We start from the raw sequence: 23573 nt of genomic DNA on the forward strand, positions 1-23573 counted from the left end.
TTCCTATGCCATTAAAATTTTTCAAAAAAACTATTTACTCCAAGTGTTTCTACCACCATTTAAATAATTATTTTTTGTCATTGATTACTATTAAAATTTTGCTATTTTGGAGAACTGCTTTGTTTTTAAAATAAAAATTTGAAATAATATTTAAAGTTACATTTTATAAATATTATTTTCAAAAAAAAGAATTCTTTTTATGTTTCTGCAGATGAACAGATTATAATTTTATTGTGAATGTGAAGTAATTATATAACAAATATTTTTCCATCTACATTTATTTATAATTTTCATTCGTAAGCAATTTTTGATTAAAAAAAAAACAAATCGTTTGATTTAATTAAGAAATTTTACTGTTATTATACAAAGTTATTAAAGTTACAAAAAACAAAACATTAAAAAAAATTTTTTTTTTATTTGCATGAATTTTTATTTGTTTGAAATTACAAATGGCCGAAAAAACAATAGACAGGAAGATTTCGGCGCAATTTTTAAAATTGACCAATCACGATTTTCTTGATAATTTTTAATTGGTCAATTTTAAAAATTGCACAAAAATCTTTCGATTGTTTGTTCAGCCAGGGACAAATTAAAATTTGGCGTCTTAAATATTCGAACTGATTCGAACAAAAAAAAAAATTCCATGAATTGAAATTTCTGTCAATTTAAAAATTTCAATCACAAAAAATATGAGAATTCTGTTAAAATAAAATTCGATTAAATTCAAATTCTCTTAAATATAAAGTCTAGTAAGAAAAATTATTGTAAAATAAAAATTCGGTAGCTAAAAATTTTGTTAATTAAAAATTTTTATATACAGAAATTATAGCTTTCATGTTTATTAAAAAATGAACTTTTGAAAAATGTGAAAAATAAAAATAATTTTGATTGAAATAAAAAAAAAATCAGATTTAAATCGTAAAAATCGTATTTGTTTTTAAATAATGATTTTTCCGAAATTCGGTAAATGGATAACTTACACACTATTTTCCATAGAAAAAAAAATGAAATAACAAAATTTATAATTTTATGGAACCTTTATTTAGCAATTACAATTTTGTGTATGAATAATGTAGCACACGGATTTTAAATTGTGTGTATTTATATATGTTGTGTATTACATATTATAATACTAAAATGGTGGGTCAGATTGCTTGAGGTTTTTGTTTGTTTTTTTTTTATTTATTTTTTTTTTCTTATACATTTACAAGTATCTATTATTTTTGCTCTTAAATTTTTCTTTTTTTTCAAGACGAATTTGCCTCTTGTTTTTAGACACTAAATAAGATAAAATTCTTCTTTGCACACCTACTTACATATCTGACCAGCTACAATATATTTATTTTGTTTTTTTTTTATATAATATATATATCCCCATTTTTTTTTTTTGTATTTTTTTAAAAGTTTTTCATTTTTTTTGTTTTTTTTTTTTTTTTTTAATTTTTTAATATATTATGGTGCCTGTTAATCAAGTCAACACTAAAGAGCGCATTTATTAGCAAGAACTCTCATTTGTTAATCCGATTGGGTATTACCAATAATAACTAATTTTAAATTTGAAAAAAAAAGAATTCGCTAATGAAATGATTAAAACCTCTATATTATAATATTTCGTAGCACTATTTTAACGTAAAAAGTTTGAAAATGTGTTTTAAAATATTTTTTTTAATCATTTCACGTTAATAAAAGTATTTTTGCAAAAGATTTCCTATATATTAAACAAATACTAAAATTAATACTAAGAAACTATCGTTCGAATTGAATTGTAAAAAAAAAAAAAAAAAATTGCATCATGGAATGAAAAATAATTGCAAAATCAGTAAAATTATTTAGCAAAATATTTGACTGTTTTTTCTTTTCTTTTGTTTGAAAAAAATATCGAACGTTTAGAATCTTTAAGACCTAAGAATAAAGTACTTAATAACTAGATTATTAACTATTTAACGTATATATATATATATAATAAGATTAAAGTAAGATATACAATAATAATAATAATATGGTGAAAACCCAACCTGCCACAATTAACACAGAGATTTTTCGTTAATAAATTTCCTGAATAATTCAACAATCAATTGCCTTGCCTAGAATGTTATGAGGCGGCAATAAAAATCATCAAATATCTCAGAAACACGTGGGAAAGCTTTGTGTGAGCATTTTATAAGATGTTACAAGAGTAATTTCTTAACATTGTGTTCAAGAGAATGAATGCCTAATAATTATCCGCCAAAAGCCCGATAGTACATGTTCTACATATCTGTGACTAAGTACTTTGCCTTTTTGCCTTCTACTACTGCTGCTTGTCTTTTCTCTGAAATTTAACGCCAAAATTTTTCTTTTCTTTTCACTTTTTTTTTTCTGTAATTTATGATTTTTCTGAATGCGATTCTTTTTTTTTCATCTGGTGGTGAATAGAAAATTAAATGATGTGCGTTAAAAAATCATATGTAAAGTAAAATGGAAAAAACCTTCTGGCTGTTGTCTCGTGTTAAAAACTGTTTTTTTTTTAATGGTACCTGAAAGGATAAATTAAAATAAAAATGACGATAAATAATAATAATAATAATAATAATAATAATCATAAATGTCAATAAATAAATAAATATTTACGAGTAAAATAATAATTGTCGACCTTGGTAAAAACATTTTAGTTGAGAAATTAAGAAAGAATTGGACGAACAGTAAAAACAAAAGTTCATAAAAAATTATTATACAGTGATCAAAATGTATCGAAAAAAAAATTTCTTTCTTCTAAATCGACTTTTTCTATGTTTAAAAATCCAAAAAAAAAATCAAATTAGAAAATAAAAATTTTTGGTACATTTTGATCACTCTGTATTATGATCATTATAATTTAATTTTTTAATTTAAAAACAAAACAATTTTTAATTAATGTTTCCATTAAAAGTGTCTGCTATTTTATTTTCTTTACAGTTTAGAAGTTGCATTTGGAAAAAATTTTTAAAAATTTATGTTTTGTTACTAAAATCGGTTTACTATTCACGAATTTGTAAATTTTATTTAAAATGCAATTTTTTATTCATTCGAAATATTTACATCGACTTGATGATAAAGAAAAAGGAAAATAATTTTTTTTTAAATAAATAAACATATAATTATTCTGATAATTTGTCCGATTCTTCCTTAAAAATGATTAGCTTTAGGAATTTATTTTTTTTTATTTGCAACAAGTTATCAAGTTTCGAAAATTTGAAATTTTTTTTTTTTTAAATCCCAGTTCACAGTCTTTGAATAGATATTTTAGGCAACAAAAAAAACAGTTTCAAAAAAAAAAAAAAATTAATTAATTAAAATTATTTTTAACTGCTAAATTAAATAATTAAAATTGTTCTCAAATATTTTTATAAAAAATAATATTGAAATTATTTCAAAATTGCAATATTTCAAAAGTCGATAAATCCATTTTTCAAAAAAGTGGAGATAAACGCATATTTAACATATTAAAGTTTTTACTAATCGATCTGTCACTGTTGAATTTAAGAAAGAAAAATTTATTAACAAATACTCATGTATTTCTCGAAATAACAAAATATGGATTTATCAATTTTTAAAAATTATTCCTCATAAATTTTAAAAAAATTATAATAATATTAAATCAAAAAATTGAAAATATCTCCAATATTTTCATTTTTTTACGAATTTACAAAAAATTTTGTTAGTTAAATTCAAAAATATTACTTAATAAAAAATATTTTTAAGAATTTTTGAATTAGAATAATTCTCAATATTTGAACTAATAGAATTTTTTTTTTAAAAAGTCACCCAAAAATAAATACCGTCAACAGGGATAATTATGGAACATCACAGGTAACATATGGAATGCGCAATTCTTTTTTATGTAAAATATTTTTAGAATAAATTTGTTTCTATATTTGGTTCTTCTTTTAAATAATAGTTTAATATTTATTAATAATAATAATACTCAAATGTTTTTATTTTTATTGTCACTGGCAACGAGAAAAAAAATTGTCATTATTCCATAATTTCCTCGTGATTGTCGGTAAATAAAATTTAATAATTTAATATAATAATATACATATAAAAAATAAATAAAATTAATTATAATTAAATCCTAAGTTTCGAAAAGGGATCAACTATGAAAACCGTAAAAGTCCGTTTTTCACACGTCGATGAAATTCACGTTTATGATCAACGATGTAGAAGAAAAAATATTTTTTTATCCAAATTATTATAATTATTTGTCTTAAAATTTTTTTTTTGCAAAGTTTCTCAATCAACAGGAGATTTAGAGAGTTTTTTTTAAAACTTTGTAAACAAAAATTTAATTATTATTTTTCGAGTGAAAAATAAAATTTTATTTTCAATCGTTGATCATAAACGTTGTGAACTTGACGAATTTTTTTAAAAAAAATTTTCTAAAATAATTGTATACTTCAAACTTTGATTTCCTGAGGCTAATTTTGAAATAAATTAAAATTAATTATAAAAAATGAAAATAAAAAAAATAAATAAATAAAACAGCTGAATGCTCTGACCAAGGTCTGAAAAAAATAATGAAGATGGTACCTATTGCGTTAAATTTGAGAGATGGGCGCCGTCGTGAGATAACTACTCAACGGCATAGAGCATGTAGAGGTTGCCAGCATCACTGCCTGGTGGTACCAAGGCGTGATTCGGTGGTAGCACCGAGAAGCCCAAGAACATGAAGGTACGCACCAGCATGGCTAAACGATAACAACAAAATGATTTAGAAGATAATGGCTGTTCGTCACATTCTGTTTCATCATATTCGAAGAATGAAAAACGACAAGTACCTCGATCTGAACGATCTTTACGTAGACAAACCACGATGTTGGTGCAGTGTAGTGTTTCTTCCGCATATTCCAAAAGAGAGACAAATCCCTCTTTTGAGCCTTCCGGTAGAAGACAGCTTGGCACACGAATGTAAAGACATTTTCGCCAGATCAAAGTTTCCCATTCCACGGAAGTACTTTCTGTCAGCTGAAGAGCGAAGGTCAGGCGCAGTGACTCGTTTGTTTTTAATGCTTTCAATAATTCATCCTCCTAAAAAATTTTTACAAATGGAAAATTAAAAAAAAAAATTCAATTACACATTTCATCACCGTTGATTGAGACTGTGGAAAATGACAACCATCATCGATATTATAAATGACAATATGTAATTTAAAAAAATAGGAAAGAGTCGATATCAATGAGACATTTCATTTTTCTAAAAAATTCTTTAAAAAAAACTAACAGAATTGCCACAACAAGAATAAATTTTTAAATTTCCCTGAAATAAATTTTTTTTTTTAAATTAAATTTAATGAATTTTAATAGAAATCTAATAATTGAAACTTGAATCAATCAAAATTTTGATAAATTCAAATTCGAAACTTTAATCAATTAAAATTTAGATAAATTAAGATTCGAATAATTTTAAACTTAAATCTTAAATCAATAAAAGTTTGAATAAATTGAAACATAAATCAATTAAAATTTGGACAAATTGAAATTTGGATAATTTTAAACTTAAATCAATAAAAATTTTGAATAATTCAAAAATTAAATCAATTATAATTCGGATAATTTGAAACATAAATCAATTAAAATTTGGAAAAATTGAATTTCGGATAATTCGAAACTTAAATCAATTAAAAGTTACTTAAATTAAAATTCGGATAATTTTAAACTTACATCAATAAAAATTATAATTTGAAACAATTGAAAATCGGATAATTCGAAACTTAAATCAATAAAAATTCGAATAATTTTAAACATAAATCAATGAAAATTTGAAAAAATTGAAATTTTGATAATTAAAAAATCAAATCAATTAAAATTTGAACAAATTGAAATTCGGATAATTCGAAACTTTGATAAATAAAAATTTACATTAAAATTAAATAATAATAATTGAAATAATAATAAGGATTGGAATAATAGGATAATTTGAAACTAAACTCAATTAACATTTGAAAAAAATTCAAATTTTGATAATTTTAAACTGAAATCAATTAAAATTTAGATAATTTACAAGTAGGATAATTTTCAACTTAAATCAATTAATCTTTAGATAAATTAAGATTTCGTTAATTTTAAGTTGCGATCGATTCAAATTGTATTTAATTAAAATTTTTTTAAAATAAAATTGTTTTGACAAATAAAACTAAAAATTGATTGAAATTGAAATTAAAATTAAAATTGAATTGAAATTTGAATCGAATAAAATTTAATTAAATTGAAATTTTTATGAATTAAAATTTGAACAAATTCAAATTTGGATAAATTGAATTTTAGATTGATTAAATTGATGGTTGATTGGAATTAAAATTAAATATTTTTTTTGTTAATGTTTGTTGAAATTCAATGAGGCGGATAACAATTAACAAAATGAGACAATAGTTTAAGTTTATTAAACGTGAAAATTGGCACCTCTTCTTATGATAATTGGCGTCTGCTTCTAGTAAATTTCTCTACGAAATTCTGAATAAAATAAGTTAGAAAATTTCATTGGAAAAGTTTAAAAAATATTAAATTAATATTGTATTTAAAATTAGTTAATAAAATTCATTATTATTAGTACTGTCGAATTGGGGTGAAAATATATTTTAAAAAAATAAATTACATAACAGGTATTTAATTAATAAATTTAAAAAATAAAATATGAATAAAAATGTGAAACCTAACACATGTATACCTATTATGAAACATTGGTTTATTGCGTATGTACAAATGTTTCCAATTCGACGTCAAAATTATGAAACAGTTATTTGAATCAATAAATTATTTGAATTTTCTTGATTTATCTCTTAAATAATAATTAGAATATTAATTATACATAATTAAGGTGCAAAGAATAAATTCTTGTTCGAAAGGCAACATTATTTAATCAATTTTTAATAATGACAAAAATAATGCAAAATTATTTAATTACTAAGACTGAAAAAAAATGTTTCATTGATAATTTTTCTCCCTTATAAATTAAATTACATTTTCCTTCAATTATAGTTCAAAATACAGTGAAGCGTCGATAAAATTGAAATAGGTACTGTAATTTAACAACTGAAAAAAGGTGAAATGGATTAGAATTTTCAAAATTATTTCAATAAAAAAAAAAAAAGTACCGTTAATTAAGATAAGTTGGGGACACGCATTTTGTTTAATAAATTAATTTAATAATTTAATTTTCTTTTAAATAATTTAATAAATATAATTCAATGTTTGCTTTTAAATTAATAGCTTAATATTTTGTCCATAAAGCAATTAAAAATCCTATTTATATCTCCAAATTAAATTAAATATTAAAAAAAAGTTATAGTTTCCCGGTAAGAAGAAGGTTTGAATAAAAAATAATTAAAATTACCACATATTATCAATTGGAAATTCTTTTTAATCCAGAAAAATTCCGTTTTATTTTCAATATTCACAAAAATTGCACAGAATACTGGAAAAATTAATTTTTTTCTTTTTATTCCAAATTCCAAATTAATTTATTGTTTTATAAATTTCTTTTTCTAATAGCAAATAGCAATAATAAAAATTTCATTTATTTTTAATTTACATTTAAAAAATTAATTTTATCAATTTATTTCCAATTTACTCCACATTCACAAATTTGCATAGCAAAATAAAATCTGCGAGATTGATTTTTTTCGAATCGAATTAAAAGGAATCGAAATTTACTTATTTTCATTTTTTTCAAAAATAAAAATTTGTGCGAAACTTAACAAAACCACAGGGGAAATGTGGTACAAAAATTAAATTTGATTAACTCCGATAAAAAAAAAAAATTTCTACCTAATAAAATTTGGAGATTATAAAAAAAATTCATGGGACAAAAATTCAACTTGGATAGCTCCGGTAAAAAAAAATATTTTTTCACAATAAAATTTGGAGATTATGAAAAAATTAATGGGGCAAAAATTAAGCATATTTTTTTTGACAAAAAAACATGTTTTTTCCCAATAAAATTTGGAGGTTATAAAAAAATTAATAAATTAAAAATTAATCTTTGAGGAAATCTTTAAAAAAAATATTATTTACCGTCTTTAAAAATTTGTATTTTTAATAATAAAAAAAAAAAAAAAAAAAAAAAAAATTGGAAAACTATTGTAATTTTTGTCCCAAACTTACGCCACTTTTGCGATGGTTAAGTATGAGCCAAAAGTTTTGAACGTTCGTATGAACGAAATTTTTTTTGCAACTTCTTTAAGTACGAATTACAAAATATTGTTTAAAACATCTAAAAAGATGTTATTAATTTAATAATTATTTAATTTACTGTTTTATTTTACATGGTCATCATAATTTTTAATAATTTATAGATTGAAAAAAATATTTCGTTCATATTATGAACGTTCAAAACTTTCGGCTCATTGGTAAGTTAAAAAAAAGTGAATTTAAGAGACTGCTATGAAAATGACGAAGCTGAAGTACGCAACGTTTATATAAACGATTTTTAAAGAAATAATTTTTTACAATGAAAAATTCTATAATTTTTTGCCTAAAAAATATTTCTTGTAGTTGTCATTAATCAACAAATTATACAAAAAAAATTTTTTTAGGCAAAAAAATATAGAATTTTTCATTTTAAAAAATTATTTCTTTAAAAATCGTTTATATAAACGTTGCGTACTTCAGCTTCGTATGAAAATATTTAAAAATTAAATTTTTCCTGTGTATAATTAAAAAAAATGAGTTTAGTGCTGACAAGATATTTTTTGGTGTATGGTATATTAATGCCTTTATTGTTGTTTCTTACTTGCACAATGTGGGAGCTCACAGAGAGCTGACTCTGCTTGATCCCCACGCCGCGGCTCTCTGTGTTGACTGTTGATACAGACAATGCGGCATGGGGCACATCAGGACCACCACAGAGGCCCCACACCCAGCGTTATACAGTAATGAGGCTGCTGTCTAGAGCCTTCTTCGAGACTATGTTCAACACATTTGCTAGACATTTCGCTAAAAAAAAAAAGAAAAATCATTTTTTAAAAAATTTAATTCATTTTTTATTATTTATTAATTAAATCAAAATTAATGACGAGCATGAATAAGCTTTAAAATTAATTCGCTGGAAATTTTCATTTGATTTCATTTCATTTTTTCATTATTTAGAATTTATACGACTTATACTTTTAGTCGAGTTTTTATTTAAGAAGTAACATAACCTCAAATTAAAAACTGATTTTATGCGTTTTTAAAGCAAATCAAAATATAATACAAATTAATTTCAATTAATTTTGGAAGATATAGTTATACACTTTTCGGAAAAAATGATGTTGAGTCAAAATCCTGCGTAAAATAATAATTTTTTTTCACTTTTTTCTTTCAGCTAAGGGGCCATTCATTAATTACGTAAGGGTCCTTAGGGGGAGGGGGGGTTTATAAAATCTCTACATGGTCTTACGTGGGGGGTAGAAGCTAATCTTACGTAAGCTTTTGCCAAGTATTTTCCATTTGTATTGATGTAATTAATTTTTTAATTACATTAATATTGTTAAAAACTTACGTAAGAAGGGGGAGGGGGAGTCCGAAAAATCTTATGTATCCTTACATGGGAGTAGGGGGGGTCAAAATTAGCCAAAATCGTCCTTACGTAATTAATGAATGGCCCCTAAATGTTAAAAATATTTTCAAAAATTATAAACAAATCAAATTATTAAATAATTTTTTAACAATTTTTAACAACATTGATAAAATTTAGATTGTAAAATAAATTTAAAGAACTAAATTTAGAGCTATTATTTATGAAATCAAAATTTTGGAAATTTTTATTTGTTTTTTATTTCAATTTTCTTTTAATCAGCTGTTATGGCTGCACGCAACATATTTCGCATTCGTACTACCAACATAATATGAGAATAAAATATGGTAAACATAACCTCACTTTTTCGAATTATGTTGGTATTATAAACACGAAATTGAAATGTCAATCGCAAGCCATAACAGCTGATAAAAACAATTTCTAAAATTTTAAGGAAAATTAAAGTAAAACAAATTTTCTTTTTTGATATGAAAGTTGAAAAAATAAGAATAATTAAAAATTTTAAAACAGTGTTTTTTTGGACTTATATATCAGTAAATATTACATTACCAATTTTGACACAACATTATTAACGAATTTTCATTTTATACACTATTTTTATTTCATGCAATTTAAATTTGATAGAATTATTATTTTCTCGAATATTTATTACACAAAAATAGTCGGTTTAAAAGAATTTTTATTTTATAGAAAGAATATGCATAAGAAAAATTATTTCCACTTGTTTCAAATTTACATTTTGACAGAATTTTTAAAACGCCTATAATTTTTATTTTACGGAACTTTCATTTTTCAATATCTGGCAGAAAAATTTGTGTGCAAATTTAAAAATTAACCAATCATAATTTCGTTAGTTTTATGATTGGTCAAATTTGATAAATTAAAAATTTTGTATAGTAAAAATTCATTTAATAATTCTTTAATAGAGAAATTCAATTAAATGTAATTTCCGTTAATTAATAATTCGAAAAAATGAAAATTCTACTGAAAGTAAATTCTAGACAATGAAATTCTGTAAAAATAATTAAAATATATTCTAAGAATTCTCAAAACCTTATAGAAAAAATAAAAATTTATAATTTCACAAAAGCCGAATCAACTTCTACAATTTATTATTTCGAAATTCCGAGTTCAAATGAGAAAAAAAATGACTTTTAATGGCTTCACCTATCTATATATATATATACATATGTTTTCTTTAGTTATGTAGTTTCTTTTCTAGTTCATAATCAATAGTTTTACGCCAGCACTTTCTTTTAATACATAAGATAATACAATTTATTTTATATAAGGTTAAAAGAATCCTCAGAAATGATAAAAAAAATGATATATATTAAAAATAATCATTTGTAAATTATAATACGGTAATTCCAGTCTTTAATATACATAGATATACATATATAACATTCAGAATTCCGTGCCAAGAGTTTAAACAGAGTTCAAGTGTAAATCCATTTTTTGAGGTCAAGGTTTCAAAAAAAAAAAAAAAAAAAAAAAGGTTTTAAGAAAAATGAACGAGTGAAAGTTATATTAAATATCGAAAAACAGTATTAAAAGTGTATTTCATTATATTTTACAATATATTTAAAGGTTGCAATAAAAAAAATTATAAATAATATAAATATAAATAATATTTAGAATAATAATTTATAAATATAAAAATTAAAAAAATTATTTACAAAAAGAAAAAAAAGAAACTTTATTTTATATAATAAAAAGTGTAAAGAAAAGTATTAATAGTTAAAAAAAAAATTAGAAAAAATTGTACTTGTTTAACTAAAAAATAGAAATTAATTAACAATTCTTTAAATATTTACTAAATATTATTTATATTGTATTTTGCTTGAAATAATTTGTAATTAGCACTCTAAAAAAATAAAATCGTAAAATTTCGATTATTTCTTATCATTTTATAGTATTATTTAGATATTATTACGTCGGTGAAGTTCACAACGTTTATCATCAACGATTTAGAAGAAAAAAATTATCTTTTTGTGCAAATTACTATATATTTTTATCTAAAAAAAATTTTTAGACTTTAATTATTTTCCAAATGAAAAATATATTTTTTCAATGATCATAAACATTAATTCACCAATGTTATATTATTTTGAAATTATTATACTTTTTTTTTAATCAAAAAGCTAAGTACCTTGGCCTAGGAGTCATTGTTATTTATTGTTTTATTGTTTAATGATAAAATAAAGAAAAGTTGTGATAAATTCTTTGAAAATTCACTTTCGATTATTATCTTTGCCCTCAAGGGCAAAAAATAAAAAAAACCATAAAAATTCCAAGAGACTCAATATTGTAAAAATTACATTCACAATAATATTATTGTTTTTTTTTACTGAAAAAATTTTCCATGGAAAATTACTAGAAACAATACAGAAATTAAATATTTCTTTATCCGTGTGAATATTTTAATAAAACTGCCAAACTATTGTGGGCAACGGTTAATTTATAAACTCTGTAAATGCGCATAGAATGATTTTGCTAGACACTTTTAAAGACGTCATTGCAAACTTTGGGCATTTTGCCAAATTTAAAAATCTGTTTTGGTTTGGAGAAAATTTTCTGCACTTAGTCATTTATAAATTGTTCAACAATTATTATTATAATAGAAAATATAATATATATATACAAATTGCAAAATATTTGGCTCTATTTTAATAATTGTTATATGATTTTAAACTTTCACTGTATTACAAAATAAATTTATTTTTAATTCAAAATTTTTAATGGATCTACATTTTTAAATTTACATGTAAAAAAAAAACTAAAAAAAAAATTTCCTCTTTTTTCGTTCAACTTTTCTAAAATTGTTTTTTAATTTTAAACAAAAATTGATCGATTTTTGAAAATAAAATTAATTTTAATATGAAACAATGAAACTTATAATTTACCTTTGAATATACAGAGTTTATAAATTAAAACTCACATTATCAGTGATTTGATAAGATCAAATTACTATAGCATTATATGTACATAAGTATTTATCAAGAAGATAAGAAAATAGATAATTATTTCGATGTTCTGATTTCATTTTATAAAAGTGAAAACTATTTACAATTTAATTGTGTGTTTTTAAAGAGATATATATATAAAATTAACAAAAAAAAAAAAAATAAAGAAAAATATTCCATAACTAAATATTAAGATTAAACAAGTTTTTAAAAACAATGCGAATAAAAGATGACGTTTTATGTACATATATGTACATATAAAACTAATATCACTCACGATAGTGAAGTACACTAGAATGACTCATATGTGAAAAGAAATTTTTGTAGATATATAAGTTTTAGATTACAAAGCAACAAAAAACAGATGATGTAATAAAAAAAAAATTGAAATTTTTTAATTACTATTTAGGAAAATCTAAATAATTTCGGTCATTTAAGCTTAATATTATTGTTTACATTCGGTAGAATTTATTATTATTATTATTATTATTATGGAGATTATAAAGAATTGATACGTTAGCGGTCAAAGTAATAATCACTGAGACTTCAGATGTCAGAAATATTTTACGAGTTAAGCTTCTATATATATATATATATATATAGCTATTTGTAATTTAAAACTTCTATCATTGCATTGATATGATTCAATACTATTTTTTTAACCAATCATTTGCATTGTTAATATTTTATTTTGATTATAAATGAATTTTAATATCGCATTAAACGTAAATTTCCCCAATACTAATAGTTTGAATTAAATAAAGATTTGTAATAAAATATAAAACATATTTTTATCTCAAATTATGTAAATCATTTATTTATTTATTAAAAAAAAATGGTAAAATTCAAAAGAAATTACAAAACAACGATAAAAATTATTTGTTTATATTTTAAAAGTAAAAACATGTCTTATATATGTCAAAACCATGTGACTAACATTGTAGGGAAAAACGCAATCTTGGCCTTTTAATTTTTTAACATTATTGAAATCTTGAACTATTCGATTTATATTTGTTATCTTATCTAATAAATTATTTTTTTTTTTTAAATTGATTTTATAAATTAAATTTACACGAGTATTAGAAAATGTAAATATAAGTCGTAGTAATTGTGGAAGTTTCCAGAAGGAGATTTTGACTGTACATAAATTATAATTGCTTTAGTAAAATATGTCAAAATATATATTAGAGACATTTTAAATATTGTAATTCAGATAGTTTTTTTTTTCTTTTTCTATGGAAATTTACCAATCGGTACAGTTTACAAGATGGCGGTTGTAAAATAAATTCAAGTTAAAAATGGCGTATGTTTCGTGACATCTATATATATATATATACTTACCAATTACTTGAAATTAAACTCGGCATTATTTCAAACTTTTTACTACTTTCACAATTACTTAACAACAGACTTGAATTAAAACTCATACTTCTTCTTTCGTAAAATCTTGACGACTTTTCTGTACACTTTGATAAAAGAAATATCCGCTTTCGCGAGCAGTTATGTATTACTTGGTAATACCTTTCGTATACTGGAATAAACCAACAAGATCAAAAGCAAGTTCTAAACTGACACAGAATGAGAACACGCTTGAAATATATGTATATAGGTATATATAAGTATAGGTATATATGTGTGTCATCAAAGAATTGATTTTTATTCACGAGATGGCAGTAGCTTCCGGCCACGTTATAAAGTGGGAAATTTAAAAAGTAGATAAATTTTTAAGACACTTAAGTTAATCAAAAAGACACTTGACAGGAGTTATTTTTTTTGTATTTAATAGTAAAATTTTATTTTGCATTAGATGGTAAATTTTTTTTTTTTTTTTTTTAAATTAAAATATTTATGACTGTAATGGAATTACCTACTAATGGAAAAATTCAAATAATAATTCTGTAAACAAATTTGAAAAATTGTTCTTTTTTTTATAAAATAATTTTTTTTATATAGTGTAAATTTAAAAGTTGAACCACGTGTTTGTGTGAGTGAATGACGTATGTCTACATATGTTATTTGCACATGTCCAATATTGATTTGGTCAGTGAATGTTGGGCATGCGTTTCAGGCATTTTTACTTCAATTTCACTAAACTCACTTGAACTTCATTGTGACAGGTGACACTGACCGGGCATTTTCTATTTTGTTTTCAATCAAAAGCGTGACAGTAAAATATTTTAACAATATGAATATTTAAAGTTCAATTTTTTTGTTGGACAACTTTATTCAGCACATTTAAATGAAAATTAATATTATTCATAAAAAATAAATAGTAAAAAAAAAAAAATTAATTAATTTTCGTTATCGTGCCTAACCAACATGTGCCTCCAATGGGTAAGTTTAAATCGAATACCAAACAAATTAAAAACAATGAATTTGTATTATTATTTTTTTTTTTTTTTGTACAAAAAGAAATAATTTATTAATTTTTAATTAAAAAGTATTATAGAGTATTATTTATGAAATTATGTGCTTTTTTTTAAATAAATAATTTTTGAATGAAATTATTTTTCTATAAAAAAATAGTATAGTAGTTTTTGCATAGATATTTGAAATTATTTTTTTTTTTAAAAAGTGAAGAATAAAGAAATAATATTTAAGAAAATAAAATTAGAGAAAAAAAATAATATTGCAGTTTTTAATTCGAATTTTCAATGAAAATAGAATTTTTTTTTTGTAAACTTGTTTATGTAATTCTAAATAAAGGAAAAACGTAAACATTAAATTAAAGCAAGTAGTAATTTTTTAAAATAGTGTAATAATATTTTAAAAACTGGTTCTTAGGAAAAGTTTTGATAACGTTTTTTTTCAATTTTATTTATTTGTCACAAATTATTCGCAAATATTTTATATAAAAAATTTTGTAACAATTTTTTTTAACATAAAAATCGAAACGAAATGGTCATTTAGAAAAAATAAATTTTTTTCTCTATAACCATAAAATTTTGTTAAGAATTGAATATTACATAAATTTAAAAAATGTAACTTATTTAATTTTTTGTTATATATTTTTAAAATATTGCTAAAGGGCTTGTCCTGTTTATTATAAAATAAAATATTTTTTAACATTCAATAAAATAATTTTTAATATAATAATAAAATAATATTATTATATAAATGTAATAACAAAAAAAAATATTATAATATTCTATTTTTATGTTTATTTATTATTTTATTTAAAATATATTTATATTTTCTTTATGAATTTTTATGATGACGTCAATGAGCATTTAAAGAGACAATTTTACTAATCTAAGTCTTTTATAAAAAAAAAAAAAAAAAAAAATTGCGTGCTTGACATTACTGTCAGAAGACATACACGTATGAAAAAATAATTTAATGAATTGTTTATAACCCCATTATAACCTTTTATGACCTAAATTATTTCATGAATTCTATTTTTATCATAATTAATTTTTTTTCAAATTTTAATAACGGAAAATTATTGTTTTACTTTATAGTGTATAATTTTGTCAATTTTTTTTTTACACTATAAAAGTATTTTTATTATAAAGAAAAGAATAAAGAAAAAAAATTTTTTTCTTTTTTTTTTAATTTAAAAAAAAATTATCGGGGTATTACACAATTTTTCAAAAATTAATTCTATCAATCTTTGTAAAAAAATAAATCAATTTATTTTTTTAAATTATTATATTTTATTATTATTTATTGTATTTTTTTTGAATTAAAAAAATTTTTTTGAAATTTTTTCAAAAGTCAACAAATTTTTGAAGTTTAATAATAATAATTATATTTATTATTATAAAATAATTAAATAAATTGGTATAGGTTATACATAAATTATTTAATATTTTTAGAATATTTTTAGAATAATATCAAAATAAAAATATAAAAATACATTAAATATTTACAATAAAAAATGTATTGAAAAAATTATACTTATATCTATTTATCAGCAATCAACTCATTTTGGGTTTAAGTCATATATAATTAAATACCTATTATTAATTTATTTATTTCCATTTGGCAATGCTATTTTCGAATAGTCATCCACTTACTTCCCCATTTTATTCAACAGGATTTTATAAAGGCACTTTTCCCCTAAACTCGATAACACAGTTTATAAAAAAGAATAAATTTAATTTGAATAAATAAAAATAAATAAATAAATAAAAATTTTAATTCATCGTAAAATGCTAAAATGAAAAAAAAACTCCATAATTGAAAACAAGTTGTAAATTCAGATGTTCATTACATAAACATTTTGCTTCCTCTTTACGATCAGCAAAAACATTTGCTTCCTCGTGGAGAAAGCATTAACATTGAAATAAACATAAAAAAATAATATAATAATAATATAAACATTTGAGTACCTATAGATTTGAGTTAAATTTAAAGAATTAATATGGAAGTTAAAAAATCAAAAATTCACAATTTAAGGCCAGCTCCAAGTCGAGTCAGCTGTTCCTTTGAAGTTTCAATGGAACAGCTGACACGACTTGGACCTGGCCTTAACTGAAATTTCTGAAAATTAATGAAAAATAATATATAATTTATAATTATTTACAATTATATCGGTTTGTTTCAATGCAAGGAACACAATTATTTTATATTTTAACTTGAATTTAAAAAATCACAAAATTTTATTGTCAAAATGTGAATTTTTGATTTTTTAACTTTCATTAATTCTTTAAATTTAAATTAAAACTATACTTTATATATACTGATCGATTTGTCTTGACGTAAGGAATACGATTTTATTATATATAACCTTAAATTTTTCTATTTAAAAATTTTTTCGATTAAAAAAAATTTTGGAAAAAAGACGATAAAATTTTTTTTTTTTTTGGTATTTTTGGTCAGATTTGAGATATTAATATGATAAATGAGCCTACCAAATTTTATCTAATTAAAACCTGTTCAAGTTATCTTCTAAACAAAAAAGGGATCCACACACACACACATACGTACATCCGGACAATTGATCAGGATCTCATATAACATGTTTCTATATAGAAAAAAATTTGTTTCCGCCACTTTGAAAATTTTTATAAACAAAAGGACTAGAAAGCTTCCTCCACGAGAAAGCAAAATAACATTTTTTTACAAATAATAAAAATTTTCCATACATGTAGGTACAAATCAAGCATTTAATAACAAAATATAGATTTTTGTATAGGCACATCAAATTATAAACAAGTATATTCACTCCACTATCAATATATGTATAATAGGTAAAAATAACAACGTTATAAATCGAAAAAAATTTAATTCGAATACAGAAACTATTTATTTTAATTATTAATTAATTATACCACATGGAAAATAATTATTTATACAGTTAATATTGAAGTTGTATAAAACATTGTTGAAATATGTTTAGATAATTTAGTTAAATATAGCAAGTAATATATATATATATTAACTTTAGTAAAGTCAAAGTATATATAAAGCCCGTAAGTTTAATTCATAGTTGTATTATTAATATGTCATCAATTTGTCTTTATAGTATATAAAGCTTTTCTATCAAGACCTTCAGATTAATGTAACACGTATATTTTTAACATTATAATAGAAAAAATTTTTAAATTATTTGCAAAAAAAAAATAAATTAAAAAAAACTTTAAACATTTACAAATTATAGAAAAAACGGATTTTCATTATTTTTATATGTTATCGTGTTAAAAAGACAAAAGTATATAATAGGTTTTAATTTAAATTTTAAATTATAATTTATATAAATTATTTAATTTTCCATTTTTATTAGGGTTTTTTTTTAACATGGCCTTAAATGATAATCGAAAAATATGTTTCGATTCTCAAAAAAAAAATCCTCAACAAATTTGTCTTTCTAGGAATGATTGATCAAATTTAAATCTAGAAAAAAAATTTTAATTCTTATAGGTAAACACTGAAATAAAATATTATTGATTATTATAAGAAATTATTTTTATACAAACTTATTATAGAAGAATATTATTAATAAAAATAATTATTGTAAAAGAAAGTTTGGTTATATGAAAAAAGTTAGGTTATGAATGAAATATGTCAAATTATTTTTTTATTAATTTTTTGTTACCTAATTTATTTTTCTATATTTCTAAGTATATTTTATGTTATTTTAGTTATTTTTCACTAAACCTATAGTAAAAAAAAGAAAAAAAAATTACTAAATAAAATAGTAATATTTTACTAAAAATTAGTGAAAATTTTCTTAAATTTAAAATAAATTTTTGTTTTAAAATTATAATTTACCTACATTAAATTTGAGAGATAATTGCATTATTAATATAATAATGTTTCTTTTAAAAAAAATAATTTTTTTTTTTTAGTTCGAATGACATTTTTTTTACATTAATTTTTTGTCTATAATTTTATAAAAAGAAAATTCCTTTTAAAATATAAGGAAACAGTTTATGAACGTATTTATTGAAAATAAAATTTTTCATAAATTTTAAACATAAATGTGTCGTAAAAAGAAAAAAACTTTTTATACAAATTGAGGTATTTAAAAAATATATATATAGGTATATATTCAGCATGTCATAACAAAACTTTAAAACCACGTTGTAAAGAATTAAATCGATATACTATATACTTACACATATGAAGGTACGAAAAAAGCGCTAAGCTAACTAAAGTTGCTGCGTCAGTATGTGTATTATTTATTTGATTATATTTATAAAATTACGCTAATATCATTTGATTCACGATGATAATTACAAATCAGAATTGTTTTTAAAAATATTTGTAATTTTCATTTAATTTCAAATTTTTTAAAATTTTAATTCACAAAAAAATTTGTTTCTTCAATAAAGGGTGTTTTGAATTAATAAAAAATTATTTTTAAATAATTATTAATATCAAAAAAGCGTAATTTTTAGTTTTAATTTATAATTATTCAAAAAATTAAGTAATTTATAATTGTTTTCTTTATTGAGACAAATTTTAATTAAATGAAAATAGAAGAATAAATTTTTTTTGATTCTCGGAAAAAAATTTCTATTGCAAAAAAAAAAAAATACTTTTTATTTACCTATGCCGAAATTGTTTTTTTAGGATAAATTAAATAATTTAATTTTACATGCATTATGAAATGAAAATTATATATTTTTTAAAACAATTGACTTAAATATTATGAATTACGGTAAAAAAAAAATTTGTTCTAAATAGTTAAAATTTTTAAAAATAGAAATAAATCTTTTTTTTTATTCCTTTCAAAAATCGAAACATGTTTTGAAAATTGTATTTTATCTGATTTATCGTTTATCGTTTAAGGCCATGTAAAAAAATACCTAAAAGCAGAAAACAAGTGTTAAAAAATAATATTATCACAGAAGAATTTTTTTTTTTACGGAAATTCGATAAATTTTATGGAATTTTAAACATATTTTAAAACATTAAGTAAATAATTAACTAAATATTCTTTTTTTTTTTGAGACAAAACCGTTCTTAATTTGATATATTCTGCAATTTGATGCAGAATGAGGAAATTTTAATTAATTGAATTTGATCCATTTTCACAGATATAGTATGAGAAATAGATATGGGTGCAATAGTAGGAGATGTGCATGATTTACAAACTCTTACGATTCACACCAGTGATGTAAACAGCATCGATTTTGCCAGTGGTTATATTTTAGTCACTGCATCAGGGTAAATTTATAAACTTTAATATAATTAATTATTTATCATGTTACAATAATTAAAGAACTTTTTATTACTTTATTAACTTTTTATTTTGCAATAAAAAATAAATTAACAAAAATGTTTATTTTTTAAATTTAATTTATAGAATTTAATTATAAATTTAATGAAATTAATTAATGAAAACTTAATTTATTATTATTTTATACAATTATTGATTTATTAAATTAACAAATGCAATGTTCAAAATAATTTAGTAAATCAATTTACTTAGAAAGAAATTAATTTTTATATATATTTTTTAAATATTATTTATCATTTTTTGTATAGTATATAATTATTATTTTACATGAAACTTGCCAGTATTATATTTATTGGTACAAAGTTTTAGAAAATCAACTTTTTTAGTAAAACTAATTATTTATTTACATAAAACAATATTGTTGAAAATTGTTGACACACACACAAGAAGTTATTTATAATATGAAAAATTAGTTTAACTTTTAATATACAGAACGAAATTAAATGTTTTAAAGTTTTAGAATATTCATAATATTACTGATGATGAAAAAATCATTAACTTTATAAAATTGGTTTTGATTTTAGAAATTCTTATTTTTTTATTGAACTGTCCATGAGATTGTTATGATTAAGTTCTCTGAAGTGTAAATCACTTTAGCTTCTCAAGAAATAGTCAGCAATACCAACATAATTCGTAAACAATATATGGTAAACATAACCTCATTTTTCTGATACATATTGGTATCATTGACTTTTTACTGAGAAGAAGGGGAAGTGAAACTTCTGCTCAGTCATAACAATGTGATTTATTAAAAGTTTTCAATAATTTATTTTCGTTCTCTACATTAACTTAATTTTATTTAAATATAACTTTGTTAATTACCAAAATATGAAAATTATGCAAATAAATTTATTTCAAGTGTTTCATTTTTCTAATGCAAGAAACATTTGTTTTTTTTAATCAATTTTTGATTCTTGTTTTTACTGAAAAAATTATTTTTTATTGGAACTTTATACCGATAAATTTTAAGCGGTACAAATTCTACATAAATAATTCCTACACGAGTAAATCGTATCCTGATGATTCTACAAAAAAAAATCACTTTATTGATTGAAATATTCTACAAAATTTTTAGATACTAAATTTTTATTTCACATAATATTTATTATTCTATGTAGAATTTCTCTTTACCCAACTCTTTTTATTTAAAAGAATTCTAATTAAAGCGAATTTTAATATTTTTAGCAGAATTCTCATTCAATAGAATTTCGTGTGATTTGAATTTTTTTTAATGGGAGATTTTCCAATTCAAGGAATCTTCATTTCTCCGAAAAAAAAACGGTAGAGAAAAATATTTCGTTGCAATGTTTAAAATCAATCATAATAGAAATTATAAATTATGACATTATAAAAATTCGTATCACATAAAATTCTGTTGAATAAAAATTCTGCTAAATTAAAATTTCGACTAAAGTAAAATTCTTTCAAATAAAAAATTGAATAAAGAGAATTTCTGTGTAAATTAAAAATTCTGTCAAACAAAAATTCGGTATACCTATAAAAATTTTGTTTTTAAGTAAAAATTCGTTTAATAAGAAATTCTTTTCAAAATGCTATAATACGAAAAATGAAAATTTGTCTAAAAAATAATTATATTTAATAAAATTCTTTAAAAAAAATTGTCAACTAATTTTATTTTCAAACAATATTAAAGTGTATAGGATTTTTTTTTAAGAATCTTTAAAATACAATTTACTCGTGTATAGATATTATTTATGTATAGGATTTTTACAGCCCCATAAATGTAGGGGAGAGTGACAAACAGTGGGACAGTTTAAACAGTAGGACCTCATATTACCCTTATTACTAAGTATTACACGTTATTACAGAGTATTACAGAGTTTTTTTTGCGTTATTACAGCACTGTAATAACGCATTATTACACAGTATTACACGTTATTACACAAGTATTACAGGAAGAGTGTACACTTAACTACCTGAGTAAATTCCCCCTCGGGGACAGGCAAAAATTTAAGTTTATGAAACGTGGATTTTGGCAACAATGATTATAAGTTGTGTCAGCTATACGCATGCGCATTTATATTTACACAGCGACTAAAAATGTGATTTTTTTATGCTAAAAAACAATAAAAAATTCAAAATTTATAATTAATAATTATTACAATTATTGGTCGACAACATTTAAAAAGTAACACTTGATAAGAGAACGACTATTCAAATTTTGCTCCAAATTGTTTTTAGGTTATGACCAAATTATAACGTATGATCAGCAGTACTGTAAACGTGAAAAAAAATAATAGCAATTTTTTATATGAAACTTGACATCGTATTATAAAAATGTAAAATATTATTAAATTATGAGTGTTTTGCAACATTTTTTAACATTATATTTAATGCAAAAAATATATATTTACAAAGTATGAAGCAGAATATTATTATTGAAATAATTATTCGGTTCTTAATAATAGGTGTCCCACTGTTAAACACAAACCTTCAAAACAAGAAAAATGTATCAAGATTGAAAAACTTCAAATTTTTTTATTTAATCACAATATAATCTTAATAGAATATATGCATTGTGTAGAAAAGAGTTCAAACTTTATGGTAATATCAAAAAGTCTTCAAAAATATATAAAATTGACATATTAATATGTCTTTGAAAAAAAACTGTCCCGCACTGTTTGTCACACTCCCGTACATTAATTTATAAATTGGTGAAAGTGATCCAAAAAGTGACAAAATTTTCATGACACGAAGTGACACAGTTAAATATAATATTTTTTGAAAATTATCCTAAAATTTCAGTGACAAAAAAGTGAGAATATGGGATTGGAAAAGTGGATCAGGTTATGTGGAGACCCCATTTTCACCCCTTTTGGGTCACAAATATGGGGTGACTTGTGTCAAAATCAGTCCTCAATCAACAATGTTAGCCTCATCAAGTATCGATGGCACAACTCAATTATGGAACTTGAGAGTATGTTTCTTATTAAATGTCATTATTATTATTATTATTATTTAGATAAATATTAAAATTTTATATTTTTAATAAATTTATTAAAATTATATTTATCAGACTGGAGCAAGAATTCATACAATGGTTCAAGTAGGCGGAGAAGCTGTAAGAGTTTGTAGATTTTCACCAGATTCATCGATTCTAATCACTGCAGGTGACAATGGTCAACTTTGTGTTTGGGATCTTGTTCGTCGAGTTTTAATACGGTACAATTTTTAATTATAAAAGTTAATAAATTTTCTTTTTTTTTTTAATAATTAAATTGATTTTTCTTTTAATTTTTGTTGCATTCAAATTTTTCGAGAAGTTAATTAAAAAAACACAACAACATTTTTATAATGCATTTTTCCGAAGATTATGACTATTTAAAAAAAAATATTTAAAAATCGTAAATTTTGGAAAATCGCT

General features: G+C 21.5%; 2 protein-coding genes across 3 annotated transcripts in view; one reads left to right on the top strand and one right to left on the bottom strand.

The window, feature by feature from the left end:
• Positions 1 to 1018: 1018 nt before the first annotated feature.
• LOC127285712 (ornithine decarboxylase antizyme 1) lies at positions 1019 to 14094 on the bottom strand. The gene is given in 6 exon segments (XM_051311850.1): positions 1019 to 2516; positions 4549 to 4706; positions 4797 to 5046; positions 8747 to 8848; positions 8850 to 8949; positions 13840 to 14094. Coding segments are annotated over 5 exon segments (654 nt in total). The 5' UTR covers positions 13926 to 14094; the 3' UTR covers positions 1019 to 2516; positions 4549 to 4590.
• Positions 14095 to 14580: 486 nt separating this feature from the next.
• LOC127285697 (WD repeat, SAM and U-box domain-containing protein 1-like) overlaps positions 14581 to 23573 on the top strand; it is a 31310-nt gene continuing 22317 nt past the window's right edge. The window contains exons 1-4 of one of the 2 annotated variants that reach the window (XM_051311836.1): positions 14581 to 14832; positions 19986 to 20115; positions 22955 to 23126; positions 23226 to 23371. In XM_051311836.1, the coding sequence (XP_051167793.1) occupies positions 20006 to 20115; positions 22955 to 23126; positions 23226 to 23371 (428 nt within the window). In that variant the 5' untranslated portion in view covers positions 14581 to 14832; positions 19986 to 20005. The remainder of the gene's footprint in view (positions 14833 to 19985; positions 20116 to 22954; positions 23127 to 23225; positions 23372 to 23573) is intronic. The other variant, XM_051311842.1, reaches the window with a different exon arrangement.

The sequence above is a fragment of the Leptopilina boulardi genome, unplaced genomic scaffold, assembly GCF_019393585.1.
Source record: "Leptopilina boulardi isolate dan_hultmark-lab unplaced genomic scaffold, ZJU_Lbou_2.1 LbouV2_121, whole genome shotgun sequence".
Classification (NCBI taxonomy): domain Eukaryota; kingdom Metazoa; phylum Arthropoda; class Insecta; order Hymenoptera; family Figitidae; genus Leptopilina; species Leptopilina boulardi.